Genomic DNA, 24,162 nt, shown 5'->3' with positions numbered 1-24,162 from the left:
TAACCTTTCGCCGGCTGGATCTTGAGATCGCCTAGCTCAAGGTACGTACCCATCAAACCACAGCGAACCCACTCCGAAATATGATTGGCCAGCTTAACCTCCCACACGCCAAAATGGAGCCCTAGGTAATGCGCACACAACTTTTTTCTCTTTTTTTTTGCGCGCCCCAATTTCGCCTTTGCCCTTTCCCCATTCCTTCAACACCAAAAGCCGACTTCACGCGAGCCAGGTCAAGCAAAACTTGCACCACCACAACACTGGCAAGATGAAGGTACGATACCATATCCTTTCTCAGCTCTCTGCTGCGAGCATCCTCTCAATGTGAATGATGCAAAAGCAACAGCTTTATTCCATTGTCAATTTTATGCTCGAGATCACCGCCGGTTGGCTAACATGACGCTCGTTTATAGTTGAACATTTCCTACCCTGCCAATGGCAGCCAGAAGCTCATCGAGATTGAAGATGAGCGCAAGCTCGCCATCTTCATGGAGAAGCGAGTACGTTTTACCTCCCTACGAACGGCAGAAGCAAAGATGTGAAACGGGGTTTTCTTTTTCGATTATCAAAACGACGAAAGTAATGCGTTACTCGATATCGAAAACTTTTTTTTGTACCATCTGGTCTTCAGTTCGATATGAAAAGGAAAAAAAAAAAGAAGGGATGATGAAAAATTAACACATTTGGTATTATAGATGGGCGCTGAGGTCCCCGGTGACTCCGTCGGTGACGAGTTCAAGGGCTACATCTTCCGCATCACCGGAGGAAACGACAAGCAGGGTTTCCCCATGAAGCAGGGTGTCCTCCACCCCAGCCGTGTCCGCCTCCTCCTCTCCGACGGCCACTCCTGCTACCGCCCCCGACGAACCGGCGAGCGCAAGCGAAAGTCCGTCCGTGGCTGCATCGTCGGCATGGACCTGTCCGTCCTCGCCCTCAGCATCGTCAAGCAGGGTGAGGCCGACATCCCCGGCCTGACCGACGTCGTCCAGCCCAAGCGCCTCGGCCCCAAGCGTGCCACCAAGATCCGCAAGTTCTTCAACCTCACCAAGGATGACGATGTATGTTTCACCCTGCACCCATACTCGGTCATCGCCTACCAGGAGCTGCGGTGGAGGGATTGGCAGTCCGGGTAGAGTGTGAGAAGAAAATACTGGGCAAGCTTCTTTTCTCTCGTGCTATCGAAAATATCCTCGAAGCATAGAGAAAAGAGTTTGACCCGGTGCCGAGATTAAAAAACCAAGTATATGAAAGCAATGGAACTAATCACCATCCGCGAAACAAATAGGTCCGCAAGTACGTTATCCGACGAGAGGTCCAGCCCAAGGGCGAGGGCAAGAAGCCTTACACCAAGGCTCCCAAGATCCAGAGACTGGTTACCCCCCAGCGTCTCCAGCACAAGCGTCACCGTCTTGCTCTCAAGCGCCGCCAGGCCGAGAAGGTCAAGGATGAGGCCGTGAGTTACACCCTGTTAACCATTGAAATCTAATCTTGAACTTGATTCTAACAAATATTCCAAAATAGAACGAGTACGCCCAGATCCTTGCCAAGCGTGTCGCTGAGGCCAAGGCCCACAAGGCCGATGCCCGCAAGCGTCGTGCTTCTTCCATGCACAAATAAGGATTCGGCGTTTTATTTCTTTTATAATGAATGAGGAAAAAAAATAAAGGGGAAATTCAATCATACCCTTTCGGTCCCGTGGTTTGCATGCATAGGGAGTGAGGATCTCTCGGGCTTAAAATTTTAAAGCCCACCCCTGCCACGAATGTATTAGAAGCATTTCGAGTATTTCAATGCATTCATGACACAAAATCTGTGATACCTTTTTTTGCGTACATTTATTTCATATCTTCATCTGTGAATTGATCGTGTCTAAAACTTCTGCTCCTGTGTAGACGCAAATGAATCGTGGGAATATCTTGCTGCTTTAGAGGAAGAGTGTAGAGGAAGAGATGTCGAGTTTTCATGCTGATATGCCTAACTTTTCCTTAACTGTACAATTCCCCTGCTAATATACTTGTGCAAAAGTATTGCAGAATTTCACTGTTTAATCACCCAAGAATAGTGACGATATACATAAAAACCCATTGTATTTGCCCAATTCTAAGCCCAGGCAATCCTAATCTACTTGAAAGCAATACGTCTTTTAATCATTCCTATCAAACAAGATCCTCCACCGTCCTCCATGTCATCCCATGTCCGAAAAATCCTGCCAATGCTAGAGAGACCTGCACTTCTCTTTAACAAGACGAGATCTAAACCCGGGAAGCCATTCTCCCCTCCTTTTTATGCCTTTTTTTTTTTTTCTTTTTTACTTTCTTTTTTTCAAGTCCCCATCCTGAATCCCCAAAATGCTATGTACAACAGTCATAAAATGGTGCTAGGGAAAAAAACGTGAGAAAGGGCTCATATCTTCGTACTAAAAGCATGCGTCATTCTGTTGGAAATACACCATCCTCCCTTGTATGACATTAAGCGAAGCCGAAATAATCGCTGCCTTGAGTGATGGCTTTGATGATTTGGGATCGAAGTACATCGTAGCTATCATATTCGGGGAGGTCAAGTTCTGTCAGAAATGTCAGTACATGATTTTTTTTTTGCGTGATATAAATGGAGTAGGCAGAAATAAAAACGTACGGTTAAAGCAGGTGTGCGTGGAAGGTAGGCGGTCCTTGTTTCCATAATCGCGATGGATGTTGAAACGGTTGACGCCGTTCATGCCTTCGAGCTCTTTAAACCCATTAAGAGGTACCTTGCTAGTACCAGTGACAAATTGCAGCAACTTGGCCAATTCTTCCTTGTCAAAAGACCTAACTGCTCTCCAGAACCATTGGATCTGTGGAGAAGAAGGATTGTAGTTGTGATACTCCGTATTAGCTTTCCAATCGTCAATATCAATGTCCGGGAGACCAGAGATCAGTAATTCCAACTCCTGCTCGTTGAAGATGGAGATCAACTCTGCAGGAATAATGTCGTGGAAACCTAGAGAAGAATATAATTAGATTACGTTTATCTTTGCTAATATTTCGGCCATCTTTGATGAATGACAACTTACCCATCAAGAAGTTCTCCATTTGCTCCTTGACAGAAGATAGGAGTTTATGCTCAACCACGACGCGAACGTACTCGTGTTTGTTTTCCTCAGTTACCGCAACTTCTCTACCATTGGGGATGAGGTCCACGATCTTGGTGACGCCGAATTCGTCATCTTCCACTGAGAACGTCTCGGTTATGATATCCGTGATATCGTTTTCCAGCATCCAGCACAGAGATTTGTAGTAATCTGGGTCAAACGATTCCATATCCTTGACAGAGACGGACTTTCCGAGGATACGCTTGTAAACAGCACGACTGAAGAAACAGTCGAGGAGGCGACCTTCGTACAATGCCTTGCCAATGATGCGGCCAATGAATTTGAAGAATCTGAGATGCTCATCATTGATACCACTCAGCTTATTCGGGTGGAAGGTTGTGCGATCCGAAGAAACCGGGATAAATAAAGCATAGTTGGGATCGAACATTTGCCGAGCGAGGACCTGAAACCACTCGCGTGTGACACCACCAGCATCTACTCCCTCCTCTCCATTAAATCGAATGTTGAGCTTTCCATATTTCATCTCTTCCCCTGATTTGAAGCAGAGCCATTTGAAAGAGTCGTGGAAAACGTGCTCTCGGCGAACAGAAAGCTGTAGTGGCGGGTACGACGGACGGACCTGGTTCTGACCACTTCGCGAGTGAACGCTCCTGTTGAAGTAATTGCGCTTGTTATCAAACTCCAACACCTTGGGGTTCTTCACAAGCAAAGCAAACGTGCCAGACATGAGTTTTGGATTATGTCGCACAAGCTCGTTGAGGATGCGTCTGTGGTCTTCGGTAAATGTGAAAAAGAGGCTTGCCGTGCGAGATTCTGGCTGCGGACTTGATAGCACCATGTCCTTGCCGACTTGGCTGAGAGATAGATCATCGTTTGTCGTCGTGTTTTTGCAGACTACCATCAAAGATTCGATCAGCGGGAGTAGTATTGTTGCGACGTTAAGCATGTTCTCTCGCTGGCGAATGGCGCTCAAACATGCACTCAGCTTCTCCCACATAGTTGCAAACGTTGAATTGTGATAGAGAGATGTAACGAGGTCTTGCTTCTCGTCAGCACCAGCTTCATCCGCCTCGTCATTCTTCTTCTTTCCATCAAATAGATGATCAAGGGCGGTAAGAACTCTGAGCAACTTATTCTGCTCTGAAGCCCCTGGTGAAAATTTGGCGAGCGCAACTCCTTGAATTTCAGTTCCAGAAGTAGCCGCCTCAATGTGTGGTAGCAAGTCATCTAGATCAGCAACAATATTGCTGCTCAATAGGCGGGCTTGGCTAACCAACTCCTGTCCAAAGATTGTCTTTGCTCCTGGAATAGCTGATAGATTCTTGATAGTGGAGATTGTGTTTTGGAATGTCTTCGAGCTACACTCTCTGGCCACAAACACCCTAACTACAAGGGTCAGGTTCTGAGGTGGGATTACTGGAGGCTGCAGTTGACGGGTACGCTTCTGCGATGCACTCTTTGACTGCTCTTTCGAGACTTCAGCATCGGCAGCTTTCGGTTCGGATGATGTGGCTGCCGCCTCGCCCTCAACTGCTTGTTCGTTGCTATTCTGGTGCTCCGTCTCGTTTGCCTCAGGCACGACTTCGGCTTCTGCGCCGGCTGCTTTTGAAGCCGATGTATCTTCTTCCTGCGTCTCTTTGCGTCGACGATCCAAGTTTTGCAGAGGGAGTGTAACTCGGTTCAGCAGGTCTGCGAGATGCGTCATAACGAGCGAGCTTTCCGTTACAAGCTCACGGTCCAAAAGAGTCAATAAGGAATTAATCGCATATTTGTGTGCCTTCTGGTCTTTGCCTTTTCCTCTACGGCTCAAAGACCTCTTGAGAGAAGATCCCACAGTCTCGTGTTCAGTCAGGAACAGCCAAGGAATATGCGGGTTTTTGGTGCACAGGTCGACAAGGAGGTCTAGGCACTGCTGTACAATCAGCAATGGCGATGTCTCAGAGTTTGTTTGACCACTGCTGGTAAGGCTGCCAATGGTCGTCAGGGTCCTCTTAAGATTTTGCGGGGCTTTCGGATCGCCATCTTTTTCCCTATCTTTCTGCTTCCTAGCCTTGAGCGAGAGCTGACCAAAGCTGCGCTCAACGGCGTTCATATCCGTACTGCCGTCTTGAAGGATCTGCAGGATGGTGCTGATGACCTCGAGGCGAGTCTGTCGATTCTCACACACATCTGCAAATACACTGAAAAGATAATTCCGGATAGAACCCTGTTGGGCAATGAACATAAGACGCAGCAGGGTTGCTACACCAGCCTTATCAAGCATTTGTACAACCGCCTTTCGCTGGGTCTTGTTTTCTCCCTGTTCATCTGGCGAGCCTTGAGCTGGGGTTCTACCAGCAGCAAGCGAAGTTCTACCTGGAAGGACAATTGGTCGCATACCTCGGTGCTGATGAACCACCTGCGGACGATGTTGTGTCAATGCTCGCACCTGAGCAGCCATGTCAGGAGGTAACTGGCCCATGATGTCTTCTCCTTGATCAATAAGCGCTTGCTCCCGGAGTTCCGGAGGGAATGTGAGTAAAATACTGGCTGGATCCATCTCCGCTGGAATTGCTTCGCCTTCAGCTGCCTGGCGGCGACTGTCTTCGCGATGACGGCGCCGCTGTTCTTGCCTCTCTTGTTGCGCAATTTCCAATCGTAGCTCCTCCGGCAGGGCATCAAGGAATTCTTGAAACACTTCTGTCGTTTCCCCTGATGCTGCTTCTTCGCGAGCCTGAGATCGTCTCTCGCTTACCGTCTGGGCGATGACTTCCTCTCGGAATTCTTCAGGAAGAGCAGCTAGATAATCCGGATCAATGCCCAGCTCGGTGACGTCAACTTCCTCTCCCCTAATCATCGTTGTCACTCTAGGAAGATTCGCATTTGACGTGGTTTCAGTGCTTTCGTTAGCTCCAGCGCTGGCGGATTCGGTCGATTCAACCCCTTCCATAGCACCACTGCCTTGGTTGCGGTTCCCCTCGCCAGGCTGTGGTTCAGTGTTCTGGCTAGCAGCAAGGGCGGCGGCTTCGGCGGCTTCAGCGGCTTCGGCGGCGAGCTTAGCAGCAGCCTCGCGTTCTTCTGCCTCCTTTCTTTCCCTTTCTGCTCTTTCCTCGGCTTCCTTAGCCTCTCTGGCCAAGCGTTCTTCTTCTTCAGCCTTCTTTCGAGCTTCCTCTAACCGCTTCCTGGTTTCTTCTTCTTCTGCCCTCAGCTTCCTCTCCAGCTCCATTGCTGCAGGGGTCAGCTGCGCGATGATAGCATTGCTAAGTCTGGAAGCTTCCACGGCAGGATTTCCACCAAAAATCATCCTGGCTTCTTCCTGGTAGCGATCCAAGGTTGATTCAGAAGTAAAAGCGACTGCTTGGTGGGGCTCCTGAATTGTAATGTCTCGACGCAGTTCGTTTCTCAAGCCACGTATACTTCCAATTTCAGCAGTCCGAGTGCCACCAGGACCACTAATATGCACCTGGAAGGCATGTTGGTTACCACTACGTCCCATAATTGGCAAGAATTCCATAAGTTCTCCCAAAAAGCTCATTGGGCCGTCAATAACGTGTCTTCCGGGCCCCAAAAAGCCTTCTGGGAAGCGGATACCAATCGAATTTGGTTGACCAATTCGCGGCTGGGTTTCTTGACTCTGGTCGCTGCGACGGAGCAACGGGTTAATCCCATCATCTGCGTTGGGCTGCTGCCCATTATGACGATGGGTACGAGAAAAGTAACTGCGGAAATCTTCATTGAAGAACATGTTAGTAGACTTCCTCACAATCGGCCATAAAACACATCTCGAACTTACCATTCAAATCTCGGTTCGATCCCGCCATGAACCTAGGAGGGAAAGGGTTACGGTTGTCCATCCGCGCAAGTACTGGCCGTCTGCCATGGTTATCAAGCAGGAAGAGCTGTCTATGTCTATCATCCACATCAGGAGTAAAGCCATCCCATCCAAGAGCTGGCATTGGTGGCAGTGGATCGTTTACTGTTTGTGATAGAAAAGTTTCCAACATTAGCTCACATTAATGGAATTCCATGAAATAAAATAGTCCACTTACAGGGATAGTCATCATCATAGATATATTCCTCGTCCTCAATATCTTCCTCGTCGTCATCATCTGTTTGTTTCAAATCAGTACTCATACTCATAGAATATTGAAAGGGGAAGCGAAGTATGGTGGGAAGGGGGTGGATATACGTACCACCTTCATCGTGACCATCATCCATATAATGTTCATCCAGCGCTTCCATAAGTTCAGGCTCATACCCATCCTCATCTCCGCCCATAATAGCTCTTGCCATGTTATCCAGCAGATCGCCAGGGCCCATACCGTGTAGGTGAGCTTCGTCTGCCTCTTGGACTTCGCCTTCATAATCAATATCGACTTCTGGCCCGTCATCCTCCTCGGCGCTGGTTTCACTTTCCCACCCTGACTCCCCATCATCCTCGATAAGGTTTCCATCTTCGTCAACAATCTCAACTCGATCTTCGACATCTTCCATATCAGCGGAGTCGACTTCATCATCCTCATCGTCCTCGTCATCTTCATCGCTATCATCTTCGTCATCTTCATCATCATCCATGATGACTTCAACCACCCCGGGGTCACCGTGGAGGCCCTCGATTTCTCCCATATCGCTAAGCTCTTCATCTTCATCGCTGATATTGTCTTCATCATCCGATATATCTTCATCTCCATAATCCATCTCATCGTCGTCGTACTCATCCCCATACATATCCTCATCGCCAAGTTCTTCTTCCTCAGACTCGGACTCGTCATCTTCTCCACGAGGTTCAAGCATTCCGAGAGCAGAGTTTCGATATAAATCAGGTGTTTCTTCTCGACCTTCGTCTAAGTCGGACAGAGATGAAGTAGACGCAAAGTCTTCGTCACTCTGGTCAGCTTGTGAATCGTTTACCAAGATATTTGAATGGCTGAGTTCTTTAGCGGTATCGGTCAAAACTCGAAGTACGCGCAAGATATACTTGATAGCCCGTTTGACTCCCGGGAAGTTCAAGTTAATCTCAGCGATGGATGATGTAAGCTTATCCAGGTAGCCCTTCTCGTACATGAGTCGCCGAAGTTGCGCTTGCGATCTTGGCTGAACACCATCGGCATTGCGAGATCCAGAGCTCTGGTCTTTGTCTCGTTCTCCAACCATATGGTTCATTAGCTCTGCAAGACATTGCATTCGCGCATAACGGATCTCCAGTGGCTCGTCGGTAAGAGGTGCCTTCTCATACGCCTTCAAGATGGTATCAAGAACGAATTTGCGGACGAAAAGGAGATCCGGCTCATCGTCATAGGCGTACTTTTCTTGCTTGCGTTCAAATACCTTTTCGTTAGTTTTTGACACTAGAGCAACCAAAACCTTTTGAGTCTGTGATGAAGTGGCAGCTTTCTTTTTAGATGCGATATTGTCTGTTGTACCGCTCAGATTGCTCTGACACAACAAGTCATAGATGAGGTAGTTGAGAATGCTTGATCTTGGCTTAACAGGAGTGTTGGTGGATAGGGGAGGAGCACTACGTTTAAAATTGATGAACTCAACCTTTGTCCTGGTATAGCTTTGAAGGAGCTCAGCCAAACAGCTAAGCAAAAAGCATCTGTACACGAAGATCGGGTGTTCTTCTGGCTTGAATGTAGGTTTTGGTGGTTTCTTATCCTTTCCATCGCCTGCTAAACTGTCGACAGAAGAACTATCCTGGCCCTCGACAGCTGTCATCGACTCGCTCTCTGACGTCACATCTTTGCTAGGTTTTGGTACTTCTTTGTCTTCGACTTCTCGATAGTTGACCAACTCGCAAAGGAGAAAGTGGATGACTCCGTCCGGATTTTCGACCACGGGGCGTTTACTGTCATGGTGTGACTTATGCGCGTCTGACATTTCTTTATCTCCCGACTCTGTAGACTGCTTGACATCTTCCACTTGAGCATTACCAGAATCTGACTGGGTAACGTTTGCGTCGCTATCAGTTTGTTCCTTCCAAACTAGAGCTTGAGACCTAGCTCCTTCGCCGGTCGGTGCGCTCCACCGTGAGAATCGGAGCAGTTCGTTAGTTACCTCAACAAAGAGATCGGGAGCGCGAAGAGCAATTGGTGCCATCCCTCTAAGATATGTAGACACATCTAAATGACCGCGTTGGGTGCGCTGGAGATTAGGGAGGTCTGATTTTATTTCAGCTCTCATGACTTGCTTGATAACGTCCTCATCCTCAACAATGTGACGGAGGATAGTGATGAGATGGGCTGTCAGTCGTGTCTGCCTAAGACGTTCAGACCCTGCACCCGACATTTGTTTGGCCATGAGGAAAAGCCTTTGTAAATTCTTCTTCTCGCCTACTTGTTTCGCCAACTGGCGCTTGCGAGTCAAAATGATCAAAACGCGTAGAATAGCAGTTGCCAGCATTTCCCCCTTTCCAATGCGAGGCAGTAAATCCAGAAGCGATTCCAGGACGCTATAACGAAGCTCGTCGTTGACCAAAGGCGATTTGAGTTTGATGACGGGTGCCACAACAGGATCATCCAGAGATTTGGGCATGTTCCACTGAACAGCAATTGGCTTTTCATCATGGCTTAACAAAGTCTCTAGAACCAGTAGTATGAAAGGGATCCAGGGGGGGAGCTCCTCGGTAGATGTAGATGGTGGAACTCTAAGGAGTGCAACATATTCGCTGATCCTGTTACGAAGCGTATCAATATTTCGTTCAAAGAACGTCTCATCTTGAAGCAAAAGCGCAAGAAGGTGGGCGTATGCAGCGATGCATTTCCCATTAGACTTCTTCTCATTTTCATCCACAGGGATAGACGATAGGGCTTCTGTAAGCGTAGACCCAACGTCCTTGTGTGCATCCTCCTCTTGATGTCGCAGAACCACAGTGCTGATAAGTTCGGAAATTTCTATAGCTGTATCCGGGTGTGTTCGAACAACATCAAGGCATTGATCAATAAGATTTTCTCGTAGTTTTGACCGGTTCTCATCCAAATCTTTCTTGAGCAAGTTAAAAGTATCAGCGGTATGTTGCTCAGTCGAGCTTCCTTCCTCAGCAGAGGTAGTTGGCTTGGCATCCTTTGGTGTCACGTCAGCACCACTCTCGCTGGCAACTTCATCGTTTTCAGGAAGACGGGAGATCAGATCGTCCAAGGTCTCCGCAGACGTTTCGGGGGACGTATCCAATGACATTGCCTCAGGGTCTGGAGCACGAGAGCCACTAGCGTCTGATTCAAGTAGCACCGGCGTATTTCCCGCCTCTGCCAGTGCAGCTGGGTCTGGTGCGTCCGCAGGGGGGACAGGATTTCGAGTGCCCGCAATCTCAGACTCATGGGCACTACAGTATGCTGGTGCGGAAACGGGGTTGCCGTGAGTGCGATATGCAGCTTCCTGGGCTAGTTCATCGTCAAAGTCATCGGCAAGCTGACGGACAAGACTTCTGACGGCCTTCCAGTTGAATCGCACATCTGTATATTTGAGAAGGACAAATGGAACCTGGAATAGTTAGAATCGAATTCATTTTCTTATTAGCCAGAAAGCTTTGCTTACCTTATCCTTGGGCATCGTCTGCAGTTCGTTCTCGCCCAACGATACCATCTTGAGAATGTCGACAAGTCGTTTTACTGTCTGATCTGGTACACGCTCCACAAAATTGGAATCCCAAAGCTCCATGATAACAGGCAGTATAGCCGCTCGGAATTCGACCACGATTTGGCTGAGGATATTTGGAACAACCAAAGATCGGTCTGTTTGCCGTTGGAGGTTGAAATGAGTATGTGTATCAGCGATATATTTCCCGTTGACTAGAATAAAGTACAGGTCTAGTATCTTCTTAAGACCAAAGGCAGCAACCTTAACTTTCGAAGATTCGTCAGCAGTTGCGGCATCAGAACTCTTCACTGCATTTGCGAAAACACGCAGCATGGAATTGAGTACGGCGAGACCATTACGCTCCTTGAATGCGAGAAGAACGGGCATAATGATTTGCACATTCGAACGGTCATTTTGGCGAGATGATGAGGTTGCTATGCGCGCCGGATTAGCATCTCGAAAACAAGCAGAAACGAAAAAGCATCAAGGAATTGGAAAGGAAAGGGAGCTTACGGTGGTCAATCAACATCTCATGAATGGTATGTAACATAATAATCCAGTAGTGGAAATCTTTCGAAGTCGGTTCTGGCGCTGCCACAGATGGTCCAAGGTGGTCGAGAACTGTATCAGCAAGCGCTTTTGCGATCTCCAAATGGCGCGGTCGGTGATACGGGTCGCCATGAGTCGTTTCACGCCTAGGTAAGAGGGCCCTTCCCAGGGTTTGGAAAAGGGGAAATGACGTAGGAATCATAGGGTGCAGAAGGACTCGAAGTGTCTCATAGTTTTGGAACCGGGGGCTGGCCTGTTCCCGCTCGGTAGGCCGGGAAGTCGAGGCGGCGTCCGTGCCTTCGCTAGGTCTCCAGCCATCTGTGCTGTTAAGAACATCTGGTAACGAGGTATCATCAGCTTCAGCATCTACACCACCGCTTCTGGCATTACCCTCTAGCGGTGGCGATTGACGCCTTAGAGACCAGTGCTGAGGGACCGCCGTAAGCTCGCCAGCCTCTTCCGCTAAAACTCCACGTAGCAATGGCCCGATTGATTTTACCAACTTTAGGTAATAATCATAGACATTGATGGGGTAGAATTGGAGCGAATTTGACCTTGAAGACGAGAAACAATCAGAGATAATCTTGATAAAGGTTTGCGCGTTGAGCAAGGCCTTGACGACGTTGGTGCCAGTCGAGACTATCTCAGTCGCCTCCTCTTTAGTGTAAACATTACCCAGATCGGGAGCTAGGAAAGGCGCAAAGTAGGGGGGGACTGCTTCTGTCTTTGTAGACAGCGGCTCCAGCACATCAATGGCGCGCTGAGCCCGGCTGAGCAAGGACGTCAAGCCTTGGGCAGCACCCTGCTCAATCAGTTGAGAAACCACTTGATTGAGAACTCTGGATGCCATAGAATCACTATACCCGGCCACCAGGCTAGGGGATTGGCACATATCCAGAAGAAGTTCAATGCCACCTCGCTCAATAAAATTATTCTTCAACACACCGTTAGATAAGTAAGTGGTCAAGAAGGTTGAGAGGGCATATATATAGGGCGTAAATGTCTCCGAAGAGGAAGATTCTGTTTCGGTTTCAGTACGCTTGTCAGACTCTAAACCTTGAGTAGCGGCAGCATCAGACATGTCGACATCAGGCTCTTGCAGTGATTTAGACGGTTGGGCCCCTTCTTCCGTCGATTCAATTGCAGTTTGCAGGCTACCAATAGGAGCCAACTTAACTCCCCAACCGGCAAGTCGAGCCTTCTCGATACCCAACATACGAACTCGCGCAACCATGTCAATCACAGCATTGGAGATGGCTTTTCTAAGGGGCGGGTGGTGCCGTGCAAGCTCGTCAAAGCTGGCGCCGACGTTGCTCGCAAGCTCCGCATCTGTCTCCATACACTTCACGTGTGCAGGGCTTTCAAACACTTCCAAGAAGCTTTCGAAGGCCCGTGAAGCGACCACCAACTGCATTCCCGCATTGTTGAGCGAAATAGAGTTCAAAACTTGAGGTACAACATTGATAGCGTCAGAGGATGCCAATATGCCTTGCGCCACTGGTCGGTCTAGCGTTTGCCGAATTGTTTCTTCCGAGGGGGGGTGTAGTCGGCTATCGAGCTCTGTGATCGTTGCAATTGCAGAAGCTTCAACAACCTCAGGTTCTTCGCCCTCTTCCCGGGGTCTCATTAGCGTGGTATGATCATGCGGGATCGGTCGTCCAGTGATGGCCTCAAGGTATGTCTTGATCATGCCTGATTCGGAAATAGCAGCAAAGCTTGTCGGATCATTGTTGATGAAGTCGCTAAGAATAGTCACCGAGTTTGTCCAGACTACGGAGCCAAAGCTCTTCTTGTCGTTGATGATATCCCTCAGATTGGCCAACAGGTCAGATTTTTCAGCAAGATTTCGCAGGAGACGGTCTGTATTGCCGCTATAACTGTATGAGTTGGACATAATATGATGAACAAACTTGAGTATCCATTTCAGCGTTTGCTGCTGGTAATAAGGAATTTCATAGTCAACAGCACTAGACTGCTGATCTGGCTTGATACCTTTAGACTCTTCAAGCAAGCTCCGAGCACCACTAATCGTGTCCACAATTAGCTTAGCCACGGCATCCAGCCCATCCGCATTGAAAAACGCAGTAAAGGCATTCGGATAAGTCCAAATTAAACCATCCAGGAAAGCGAGGACCATTGAGTGGTGGCGTTGGGCAATGACAGAACGGATGTTGAGAATCTCGACGAGGATATCCATTAAGCCGGCAGAGACCATTTCACTACCCACTCGGGTGGCCATTGACAAGTGCAACGTCAGAGAAAACAGGTTGTTTCGCCACTCATCAATCTCATTTGCCTTGTCACTATCGTCTCCTGCCTGGGTTTCGTTCATTCCAGCAACTGCTTTTCTAATCACGTAAAGAAGTATACCATGATTAACATTAGCGTTAAGAGCCGATAAGACATCTTGGCAACGAGCGTGAAAACTAGATACGGCCTCGAGGAGCGCGAGAGCAATAGTCTGCAGCCGCAAAGGCACATCTACGGCGCCATCGGCGGATGGATGAATCAGCTCAGCGAGCTGGTACACCAGTTGGAACCGACGAGTCTCATCAATGTCCTGACGGAGAACCTTTTCAACGAAGCTTGACTCGGAATGTATGTAGGCCAAGTTAGTTATCGCCAACAGACGAGTTGCTAGCATTTGCTGCCGCAAGTCCTGAGAGCCAGTGAGAGCTTTAGCGACTCTCAAGCGGTGGAATGCCTCATACTTGGCCGCCTGAGGCATATCGTTGGGGCATCGACTGATGAGTTCATAGATTGAGTGAGAGGCTACAACAGATTGGGTCAACTCAAACGTCTTTTGGCCTGACGAAGCATGGTCTTCCGCAAATCCCGAAGTCCGCGGGGCATACACAGTTGAGTCGTCGCTAGCGCCAGCGGCGTTTCGAGATTTTGGTGTGTGTTGGGAGTTCATCGTGGAGCTTCGACGCAGCGGGGTGGGAGTTGATGGTAGAGTCGAGCGCGCCGTCTCTGCAGGGACCTCATGCTGAGTCAATGTAGTAGTCTCCTGGGGGTAGTAGGAGACTTTGACATCGCCCCAGGTGTTCCATCGACTATCATCAGACGTAGCGATAGCGACTAGATCATTAGCATGCATACTAGCGACATTTCTAACGCCGCTTCCTGTGGTCACTTTATCCTTCCCCTTCGACGCAGCTGCAGGTACGTTGGTTGGAGCGGGATCCGAAAGGTTGAAGATGGGCGTTTTAACGAACGGTAATGCTACCTGCTGAACACGATCCAAGTCGATATTGTAATGGTTCGCAAGAAGCGCTGCACTAATGTGCCTAGAAGCGGTGCCAATTCGCTTGACCGATGCCTGGTATCTTTGTGCCAATTCAGAGCCCACCTCGAGGGTAGCAATGAGAACAGAACAAGGGGTGCAGTTCAAAAGGTCGTTCAAATGAGCACTGCTAGCGTAGATGCTTCGATTTCCACAATGCTCTAGCAGCATGCGGGTGAACTTGAGGATGGCCTCGATCAAAACTCTGTCGCCATCTTGGGGAAAGTTGAGCTCGGTAAGCTGGTCCATCTCCCACTGCTTCTCGCCTTCAAATGCCGGGTCGTTTGCATGATTAAGAAGCACCTCGCAATCGAAATCACGCTGCTGAGGCCCTTCGTTCAATTTGTAGACTTTGCAAAAATGTTCAAGCACGCTATCAAATCTGTTTAACAGGGGGATCCAATGATAGAGGTCTCCGCGCCCGAAGGGCCATCGTGTCGGAAAATCGGCGAGTTGTTGGACAAGGAGGGGCAATGGAGTCGTTGATGCAGATTCGACGTAAAGCTTGAGCCATGAAGACTATATCAAAATAGCAAAGTCAGCGTCATGTTTCTCCTCTGGGCATGTATTATGAAACCCCGCTCATTCCATGAGGCTTCCATCTCCGCCCTATACGACTTACCAGAGTCTCCCGATGCTTAGGCTGCATCGTCTTCGTAATCTTGCCCATGGTGAGAAGAGGAGCGGCCGAGCCGCAGAATCAAATACAAACTCCCCCTCCACTTCGATCCGGCTATCCGCTGGCGCGGCAGCGCGAATGGTGCAGTCGTGATGACTTGCTTTTTGCTTTCAGTAAAGACTTATTCCAAAGGCCGCGAACACGGCTGGCGGTTGGGAGGTTGTGGTGGCTGGGCTGAAGCCGAACCGCGGGGGTGGACGTCAGGCAGGCGATATGCGTAGGTGATGCTTCGGGACAAGGCTAGCTGCACGGCAAGCAAAGTTCGCCAAGGTCGGCGCCGATCGCAGATGGTATCGACCGCAGCTTCAGGGAGCGATGTGCCGGTCTTCGGGTAGTGTTGAGGGCGATATGGGGTTTTATCCGTTGAATAGAGGATACAAGATGCCGCTGCGAGAGCTTGAAAGCGAGTTGTAGGGCGAGTGCAGTCGTCCTCAAACAGCGATTCCAAGGGTCCAGACAGGCAGCAGGGCGGGGTATCGTAAAAAGAAGAAATGCAGGGACACGGGTCAAACCGTCGATTACGGCCTGCAGACGTTCTCGTCGTGAAGTCACCGGGCGGAGATGTGGAGAGAAGATGATGTTGGGAGAGAAAAAAAAAGAGTTGCTGGTTGACAAACGTCAGGTTTGAGCAGTGGAAAGCAAGTGGGCCTTTGCGTAATAGGCGTGGTGGTGCAGCTCCTCCCACTGTTCCGCACTTGGGTGAATCAGTGCGAATTGCCCACAGGCACCGAATAGGCAGTGAGTGGGTGAGGGGCAGGCTGAAAGAGCACACAGCAAACAGCTGCGCTGCGGCAACAGGTGCATGCCCTTGGCGCTATCAGTTCCGCGTTTAGGCGTCGCAGCACTATCAGCGCCTTGAGAGACGACAGCGGCAGATGCACAGCACGGCTTCATTAAGATTTATCTGCCCGACAGTATCGCTGGCTCTAGGCTGCATGGGGCTAGCACCATCGGACGGCTAGTCCTCTCCGGGCAGTGCGTGGGCCTCCCTACACCGTGTGGTTCCAGCCAGGCGGCGCCCACAAGGACTTCGATCCCTACAGGATGAACCTAGTCTAGGTGGTTAATCAGCCCGGTTTACCCAAGTCGCAAAGCAGGTCTTCTCTGCATAGAGTGCCTGTATGTAAGGTGCAACGTGCTCTCAGTCTGCACAGGGGAGCTCGGAACCTCCTGTCCAGCAAATACACCGGCTACCCTAGATACATGGCCCAATCAGCAAAATGTAGAGTAGACATGGCCTTTTGGGAGCAATGGATTCAGAACAGACACGACCGGCAGCCAGACACAGCCAGACAATAACTGCTCGGTGCCAGGTAGGTAGGAGCGTTTAATATGCTACATGGTAGTCTAATTAGGGTGCTCCTCCGGCTCTTACATTGCGGTGGTGCATAGCGACCTTGTTCCTAGCGTAGCAGGCGCCGGGCGGCTGAATGCTCACTACCTCTACTTCATATAGCTGATCCTTTGGGCACATGTTATACAGAGCGCCCAAACGTCATCACTAAATGCTTACGTCTCTCTATCAAAAATTGCGTTTCATTATCTTTAAATAAATGTACTTGCTATTTTCTTTACTCCTTTTTTTTCTGCCCAATATAGGGAGCACGGCGTATGTCATTCGCTAATCACTAAGTAGTAATAGAAGTACGCCACCTAGCTGATGTCATTTATGGCCATTTTACTCTGGGCTACTTTGCTGAGCACCTCCTAATATGCTGTCTAAATACCAGGTCTCAGGAGGTATTAGGTTCTAGTAAAGTACTAAGTTTACTTTGCTGCCACTGACATACAAAACTATGGGTGTCTCCATAGCTTGAATGCAAGAGCACTAGTGTTCTGGTGATCGTAAATATCGTTCACTACAGAATAAGGCTTGCCTGATGTTCCTATGGATGGCAGCTGACCTTCTGAGCATTATGACACATGGTCCAGCAGACAGCACACTCCCCATAAACGCTGCTATCCACGTATTTTGTCTAATCTAATCGTGTTTTCCACTTGAGCAGATACGAGTTTGAAGAATTATGAGAGAATAGCATTTCAGAGTAAACCGCATAAAAAAGACATCCATGTTGGAACTGGTGTTACGACGCCCCGTTTATGAATCTCGATCGATCAGCAAACATCTACTAGTACCTCAGATATGTCGGAATATCGATGAAACAGCACGGGCCTAGTTGGTGCCTGTTTCCTCCCCCCAGCTGCGTGCTTTGAATCTGGGGAAATCAAAGGTGGAGCCAAGATTAGCATGTCATCGACTCTAAACCAGTGTCAGCGAGGGTCCCATGAGTTGCTCCCGTGTTCATATCAACAATAAGTAGCGGTGTTGCATTTGGTTCGTGAAAGCGGACAAGTGCTACTCTAAACTAGCCCTACTATTAATAGTAAGTACCTAGTAATACCTTGTGTCATTACCTACATACACACCTTGGCACATGTTTACGGCCATACATACATTATTCTCATCAGACACAACTATGTAGTCCATAGTACTGCTTTTTGAGTGAACCGGAGATGATAAGTACTACCTCTTAGTAGAGAATAGCGTAGTGTCAAATACGTAGGTAGATGCGTACTCGATAGTTATGGAGACAAACAGCTTGTCAGATAAGCGGTTGTGCTACCCTAGAGACTGGCGAGCATCACGAGAGTAAAGTCTGGCTCTACGGCGGACCGATACTCCCTTGTCAGATCTAAATACAGAAATTGAAGCCTCTCTTACAAATTCACCAGAATCCTCTGCCAAGAGTGCTGCCTTGGCAGGTAGCAACTCAGTTTCAAGAGCTTGAGCTACCTTGTACGTCTGAAACAGCCCGTCGTCGAAACGGCGGGCTAGCCACACATCGTGAGAGAATTTAGGCATTGATCCAGACTGGGGTTGAATGCCAGATGCAAGACAAGTAGGCCAAGCGCCCCCCTCCAGGTAGCAATACATTAGGTTCTATCCATTCTTGTTGCTGCTGCTTACAAAGTTGCGAAGTAGCGGTTGCATCAGTCGATGGGGTGACAACAACGAAGACATGGCTTTGAGATATCCGAATGCGTTGATGAGGATCTCAGGCCGCGGGGCTGGCTGAGAAGGAGTCTTTGTTTCGGTGCATCTAGTATTGACGCCCTTTGTGAAGCCCTCGTACTCTGGCCACTTTTTTTCCAATTCTTGCTTCTCCCCTCCTGAGTAAACGGCATGCAAAAAGAGGAGACACGAAAAAGGGGTCGTTGGGCCACCCACTCGAGGAAAAAAACCCCCCCCACACCCCTCCATCTCTCCCCAGCGCAGCCGAACAGCTCCCGTTTGGTGATCACCAGTGCCCGAACCGCACGCGACCCTGGACACCGCCAGAAGCGACTCGCTGTTATCAGGAAAAGCTCCGCGGAACAAGTGCGCCTCTGTCAGTCAAACAGAGCTTGGAGAGAAGAGCTAGCCCGCCAAACCCCTTCCAAGCAGCCGTTAGGCGCTAGAGACCCGCTGCAGAGGCCCTCTTTGAGCCACCTACGCACCCGCACTGTCCGCTGGCGAGACCGCTGCGCTTAGCGGCCAGCCAGGGGAAACGTGCCATTTGGCGGCGAAGACAGCTGGACTCCATGCCATGGCTGCATGCTCCCTGAGACAAAATCTCCAAGCTCTCAACCTTGAACCAGTACATACCAACTAGGAAGAGCCGGCAACAGCACATTGTACACAGCACCAACATTCGTCATTTCTTGTGAGACCTGTCCTTTGTTGACCGGTCTCTTTCTCTTATTGCTACCATTGTCATCTATACCGCATTGGCTCGGCCACGGCCCCCGCAGCCCACATTGTCAAGGATATTCTTCCCAGCTCCAAACATTCGAAAAAAAAGGTCAATTCTATAGAGCCGCTGGATGGCTCATTGTTGAACGGTGCCTGTTGATACGCCATACAATCACCTCCTAAGCCAAGCAAATTGGAAAGGGAGCCATGGCGCAGCACGACGACGCAGCTTCCCAGCACTCGACCGAGGCGTCGCTGAAAGAAAGGCGGCCGTCTCTTACCGACTCCGATGTCGATGATACGGTATGTCGAGCGGTTCCCAACACAACACATGGAAAGGCAAATGCCAGGAAAGCAAGGGCTAACTAGTCAGGCCACTGAGCAGGACGCCTTCGAAGACGCCGTCGATGCCGCATCTGTTCGATCCTTGACCAAGAGATCTATTAGATCTGTATCTGCTACAAAATCTCAACCACCCCCGCCGGAGCGGGATGCCTCTGAGTCTGAAGCTGAAAGCGACGAGGAGGAAGAAGTAGAATCAGTCAAGGGCGAGGACAAGCCGGAACCTCCTTCGCGTGGCTCAACTCCATTGTCACACCGCATCTCTAATATCTCCAACACATCAAATCTTGACGTTGTCAACTTGGATGATGATGATGCTGCCCCACAACGCCAAGGTACGCCTCTCTCTCACCGTCTTATACCTACGTCTTGCTTGCACTTTACTAATTGCCTACTCAGAGCCTGCGAGCCCTTCTGAGAAGGACCAGCTAAGCAGAACAACTTCTCTAAACAACAACAACAACAACAACAACGTTACCACTCCAGCCCCTTCATCGCCAGTGAAGAGCATAACATCTACCGTCACAACCACCGCTGCCGCCGCCAGCCCTGCCCCTGCACCGCCGAGTAGAAAACTCACCAGCCCTTTCTCCTGGCTCTCTAGGAATTCTAGTAAAGACAAAGATGTCAGTGCACCCCCGGCAACTCAGACATCAGCGAGGAGAAACACTACTAGCTCCGTTGCTACAAACGGTAGCAACTCTGAAATGATGCTGAGCAAGCTCGAAGAAGAACGTGAGGGCGATGGTAAAGCTACAAATCGGAATAGCCTCAAAGATCGATTCAAGGTGCTTCGGCTGCAACAGGAAACTGGTGCCCCGCTCACCATAAACACTGATGATGTTCCGAGTGAGAGCGTCGAGGGAGAAACAATTACGGTAGTGGACTTGCCACCCAAGTCTCCCCTGCCCCCTCCAAGCGCAAGCTTGGCACCTGGAACGGCATCCGGTATCAACGTTGGACCCCCCGAGGTGGAACAGTCACAGGTTGACTGGGATCTTTGGCAAACCGTTGTCTATGAAGGCCCGGCTGCCGTTGCGCGATCAAGTGCTGAGGAGTTGAATAGGGCCATTGCCACAGGCATCCCTAGTGCCATTCGTGGCGTCATCTGGCAAGTGCTGGCACAGAGCAAGAACGAAGATTTGGAAGGGGTCTACAGAGATCTAGTTACTAGGGGAACAGAGAAAGACAACAAAAATCGACACAGCAGCAGCACGGCAGCAAGCAGTTTCAGCAACGCAAATCTCAGTGTCCAGAGTGGCGAGGGCGTAGCGTCATCTGCATCGTCTGTCAATTCTGAACAGTCAGGTGGCTCAGGGCCAAGAGCAGACAAAAAGAACGACAAGAATGCCGAGGCCATTGCCAAGGCTCAAGCAGCAGCCGTGACAGAAAGGATGCGTAAAGAGAAGGAAGATGTTGAGGCTATACAGAGACTGGAGAAAGTAATACGTCGTGATCTTGGTGCTCGCACTAGTTATTCCAAGTATGCGGCTGCTGCAGGACTTCAAGAGGGTCTTTTCGGTGTCTGCAAAGCTTATGCTCTCTTTGATGAAGGTGTGAGTTATGCTCAAGGCATGAATTTCTTGATTATGCCACTGTTATTCAATATGCCGGAGCAGGAAGCATTCTGCTTGCTTGTCCGCCTGATGAATCACTACGGCCTCCGAGATCTTTTCATTCATGACATGCCTGGACTTCATCGAAACCTGTACCAGTTCGAGCGGCTACTGGAAGACCTTGAACCTGCGCTGTATTGCCACCTTCATCGACGGGGCATATCTCCTCATCTCTATGCCACACCTTGGTTCCTCACACTCTTCGCCTACCGCTTCCCTCTTCAGCTTGTGTTGAGAATCTATGATTTGATCCTTTCAGAGGGCCTGTCAGCCATTATTCGATTTGGTATCGTTCTGATGCAAAAGAATACTCAAACCTTGTTGGAGATCTCCGACATGCAGCAGCTCACAACTTATCTTAAAGATAAGCTTTTTGATGTCTACATCGACAAAGACCCTAGCCAAGGTAGTCTTTTGGAAAATGGCTTTTTTGGTAGCTCTAGCTCAGGTGCCGACAAAGAGATTTACAGAGCAGACCAGCTGGTGAGAGATGCTTGCGAAATCAAGCTCACCGCAGAGCTTCTCGAAGGATATACTGCGGAGTGGGAAGAAAAAACAAAACTTGAAAAAGAACGAGAGACGGAGCTCAAGGATCTCCGAACATCGACCCAGAGCCTTACGATCAAAGTTCGAAAATTAGAAGAAAGGGTTGAAGTTTGTGATCGCGAGCAGGCTGACCTGGCCACAGAGCTTGTTCATACAAAGGTTGAGAATGACGAACTCAAGGATGAGAACGACGCTCTTAAGAACCAAGTCCGGGAGCTCAAGAATGTGCTCGAGAGGCAGCCGTTAGAGATGGAAGAGACCTGGAAGCTTGAGCGTGATGATTTGATGAAGCGTAATGAGAAGGTGCATCTGGAGAATGAAAAAGTTGAAAAAGAGTTGGCCGAACTGGAGGAGGAGCTGGTGCAGACAAAGTTACGATATGCAGAGGTACGTTTTATATCTATGGATGACACCGTCATCGTTCTCAAATGGGGAGAAACAGCGCTAACCGCACCTATTCAACAGATTTCTGCTCAACACGAGGCTCTGAGTCGCAAGTGGGCTGACTTGAAGCGCCAGTTTGTTTAAAGCTATAACTCATCTTTCAATTTGAAAGAAAAAAAAAAAAGCCAAAAAAACATCTCCAATCATTACACTCAATCATTCTTACACTCCCTTGCTTGATTCCCCCCATTCTTCGTTCACGATCAAATCACGAGACAGAAGGAATACCAACTTATTCTCATGACCATCATATTTCTCCCTCTCCATAATTTCTCCCGTTAGTTTAACCGTTTTCACTTAAAAAAAGTTCTTTGGAGTTTTCTCTTTCACACCCTTTTAGTGGCCAATCAGCAGTACATATGCCCAGCCAGTTATATACTGGCTGGTGATGAAATGAAGGACTTTAGGAACAGCATTCACGCTCTAGCAGGATTACGACATGCATGTTTTGTTTTTTTATAGGACAAGAGTTTTTGCAGAGATAGAGAGGGAAAAATATGAAATTTTTATGAAACAGTAAGACATATATGGAATTCCGACTTGTGCGGTGATAAGGATGTGATGAGTATCTAAAGCCTTTACAGACTATGACCCGTTACTCTTTTCTCGCAAAGTTATACGACGCTAATACTACTAAGAATTATGCATACGAGCCTATTATATGGATATGCAACCAGAATACATCATGCGCATCACAAGTACGAGTATGCTCTAGCGGAAAGACGGGTGTATTGAATTTTTTTTCTTGTCTCATTATCATACTAGATGAAACAAACATGGAATTTTTTTGAACATGACTGCAAGAAAAAGATTTTCATTTCCCTATGGACCCATTCCGATGCTTTATATGGAAAGGGTCTTGATGCCCTGAAAATGCCCAAGATGTAACGAAAAAACCTTGAACACCCCATCCGACTCACGCCATTTTGTTGCGAGTTTATTTGTGCAGCTTCTTCTGGTAGAAAGCCAACTCCTCACCCTCCAGGACGTAACCGTCACAGCGGCCGGACTGACCGGGTCGGCTGGTGACAACGGCGTACAGACGACCGGCCTCGAACTGCTTCTCAACAGCGGACTCGACCTTGCCGGAGGCGGCGTAGCGGGCAGCCTGCTTCTTCTCGACGGAGTTGCTCTTCTTGACCTCCTCGGTAGCCTCCTTGCCCTCCTTGGCGGCCTGGGCCTTCTGGCGTCTGCGGCCGATGGACTGGCCGTAGTGGGACTCGTACCACTGACGGAAGGGGGCAGCGTCGATCTGGACAATGGCGCTACGGGTCAGGGTGTTGGTGCGGACCAGCTCGTTGTTGGAAGGGTGGTAGGCGACGGCAATGACACGAGTCTTGCGGGTGCAGCCCTCGGAGGCCCAGGCGAAGTTACCGGAGTCGAGACGCAGGGCACGGTACTTGTGGTTACCACCACGAGTGCGGACGGTGTGGATTCGCTTGGCACCAATCTTGGTGTTGGCACCCTGGCGGCCAGCCTCGAAAGCGCGCTTCTTCCCTGTTGATGGAGGTCAGAACGTATGTTTTTTCAAAAAAGAAAAAGCTATACGGGCTTTCGGAATTATATATCAGGTATGGTTGTACGCACGGTAGTAGGCGCGCTTGGCACCAGAGGCGGAGCGCTTGTGGCGGGAGTCACGAGAGATACCCATGATTGCGAGTTCTATAGGCAAAAGAAGAGAAAGTTGGTGGTTAGCCTTTTGAAAAGTTTTGAGAGAGAAGAGTATGTAGAGAAGGAAATCGGTCGACGAGTTTCCCTCCTCCAGCAGCAAAGAACAGCTTCTCCTCCTCCAAATCGAAGACGATAATGGTAAGATGAATTGATTCTTTTGATCCTGCTGAGCTGGAGGGAAATCCTCGAGCCGCCTTCAAAGAAAATTGGCAACACTTACCTGATGATAATGGTGCTCACCAGGGCAATCGATTTGTCGGAATGTGGAAGAAATGAAACTTTTTGGACGAAGGCCTGGAAGAAGTGGAGGAACTGAATTGGGTCGAAAATTGTTTGTGGGTTGCGCTAAGCCCGCGGTACGTACCTCGCCTAAGGGCTTTTCGTCGGGCACTGCGTTATTCCGCAGCGAAAAATTATGTGCGCTGCTGGAGGCACGTGATTCCGCGTTCGCTCGCTAAGCTTCGTCCCCGGTTTATTTTTCGAAAGAGGAAATCGCGGGCTGGAGATGCGTGGGACGAGTATCGTAGCCAAGAGAGCATGTCACTTTTATACTGTAGCTTTGCAATAGCTAGCAATTGCGGTCCAAGATTTACTGAGATTCGTTTTCATACCAAGCTGCAAGATTCCATTTTCATTCATTTAACCATACATCAG

The 24,162-nt window shown here is 49.1% G+C and overlaps 4 protein-coding genes across 6 annotated transcripts; 2 read left to right on the top strand and 2 right to left on the bottom strand.

Moving 5' to 3' along the window:
* The first annotated feature begins 146 nt into the window (after positions 1 to 146).
* On the top strand, positions 147 to 1,999 carry RPS6. 2 transcript variants are annotated; one of them, XM_024902582.2, is made up of 5 exons: positions 147 to 271; positions 411 to 497; positions 693 to 1,055; positions 1,283 to 1,450; positions 1,519 to 1,999. In XM_024902582.2, the coding sequence occupies exons 1-5, from the start codon at positions 266 to 268 to the stop codon at positions 1,612 to 1,614; spliced, it is 720 nt and encodes a 239-aa protein (XP_024759588.1). In that variant the 5' UTR covers positions 147 to 265; the 3' UTR covers positions 1,615 to 1,999. The 2 variants fall into 2 exon arrangements, with proteins under 2 accessions (XP_024759588.1, XP_065983477.1); XM_066127366.1 differs by lacking the exons at positions 1,283 to 1,450; positions 1,519 to 1,999 and having other exon boundaries at positions 693 to 1,138.
* On the bottom strand, positions 1,949 to 15,804 carry TrAFT101_005050 (uncharacterized protein). Its single transcript, XM_024904004.2, has 9 exons — positions 15,100 to 15,804; positions 11,156 to 14,996; positions 10,601 to 11,076; positions 7,261 to 10,546; positions 7,117 to 7,176; positions 6,861 to 7,043; positions 3,050 to 6,796; positions 2,632 to 2,976; positions 1,949 to 2,560 (listed from the first exon to the last, which is right to left on the bottom strand). Exons 1-9 carry the CDS (start codon positions 15,145 to 15,147, stop codon positions 2,466 to 2,468), a joined length of 12,081 nt encoding a protein of 4,026 aa, XP_024759589.2. The 5' UTR covers positions 15,148 to 15,804; the 3' UTR covers positions 1,949 to 2,465.
* A 2,219-nt stretch (positions 15,805 to 18,023) lies between these two features.
* Positions 18,024 to 22,671, top strand: TrAFT101_005049 (uncharacterized protein). The gene is made up of 6 exons (XM_024900423.2): positions 18,024 to 18,079; positions 18,137 to 19,192; positions 19,263 to 19,566; positions 19,631 to 21,780; positions 21,859 to 22,353; positions 22,422 to 22,671. Exons 2-5 carry the CDS (start codon positions 19,097 to 19,099, stop codon positions 21,919 to 21,921), a joined length of 2,613 nt encoding a protein of 870 aa, XP_024759590.1. The 5' UTR covers positions 18,024 to 18,079; positions 18,137 to 19,096; the 3' UTR covers positions 21,922 to 22,353; positions 22,422 to 22,671.
* RPS8A (ribosomal protein S8A) lies at positions 22,525 to 24,158 on the bottom strand. 2 transcript variants are annotated; one of them, XM_066127364.1, is made up of 3 exons: positions 23,729 to 23,805; positions 23,425 to 23,499; positions 22,525 to 23,334 (listed from the first exon to the last, which is right to left on the bottom strand). In XM_066127364.1, exons 2-3 carry the CDS (start codon positions 23,486 to 23,488, stop codon positions 22,775 to 22,777), a joined length of 624 nt encoding a protein of 207 aa, XP_065983475.1. In that variant the 5' UTR covers positions 23,489 to 23,499; positions 23,729 to 23,805; the 3' UTR covers positions 22,525 to 22,774. The 2 variants fall into 2 exon arrangements, with proteins under 2 accessions (XP_065983475.1, XP_065983476.1); XM_066127365.1 differs by having other exon boundaries at positions 23,425 to 24,158.
* Between the last annotated feature and the right edge of the window lie 4 nt (positions 24,159 to 24,162).

Source organism: Trichoderma asperellum, chromosome 3, assembly GCF_020647865.1.
Source record: "Trichoderma asperellum chromosome 3, complete sequence".
Lineage (NCBI taxonomy): Eukaryota > Fungi > Ascomycota > Sordariomycetes > Hypocreales > Hypocreaceae > Trichoderma > Trichoderma asperellum.
Note: the sequence above shows the minus strand (reverse complement) of the source record. Positions and strands in the feature narration are given on the sequence as shown.

Bases quoted from the DNA above. Each gene is read 5' to 3' on its own strand.
- RPS8A (XM_066127365.1), bottom strand. From the start codon at position 23,488: ATGGGTATCTCTCGTGACTCCCGCCACAAGCGCTCCGCCTCTGGTGCC. The intron at 23,335-23,424 runs GTGCGTACAACC...CTCCATCAACAG, and splicing joins TGCCAAGCGCGCCTACTACC to GGAAGAAGCGCGCTTTCGAG.
- TrAFT101_005049 (XM_024900423.2), top strand. From the start codon at position 19,097: ATGGCGCAGCACGACGACGCAGCTTCCCAGCACTCGACCGAGGCGTCG. The intron at 19,193-19,262 runs GTATGTCGAGCG...CTAACTAGTCAG, and splicing joins ACTCCGATGTCGATGATACG to GCCACTGAGCAGGACGCCTT. The intron at 21,781-21,858 runs GTACGTTTTATA...CCTATTCAACAG, and splicing joins CAAAGTTACGATATGCAGAG to ATTTCTGCTCAACACGAGGC.
- TrAFT101_005050 (XM_024904004.2), bottom strand. From the start codon at position 15,147: ATGGGCAAGATTACGAAGACGATGCAGCCTAAGCATCGGGAGACTCTG. The intron at 11,077-11,155 runs GTAAGCTCCCTT...CGGCGCGCATAG, and splicing joins TGAGATGTTGATTGACCACC to CAACCTCATCATCTCGCCAA. The intron at 2,977-3,049 runs GTAAGTTGTCAT...ATTCTTCTCTAG, and splicing joins AATGGAGAACTTCTTGATGG to GTTTCCACGACATTATTCCT.
- RPS6 (XM_024902582.2), top strand. The intron at 1,056-1,282 runs GTATGTTTCACC...CGAAACAAATAG, and splicing joins ACCTCACCAAGGATGACGAT to GTCCGCAAGTACGTTATCCG. The intron at 1,451-1,518 runs GTGAGTTACACC...ATTCCAAAATAG, and splicing joins AGAAGGTCAAGGATGAGGCC to AACGAGTACGCCCAGATCCT.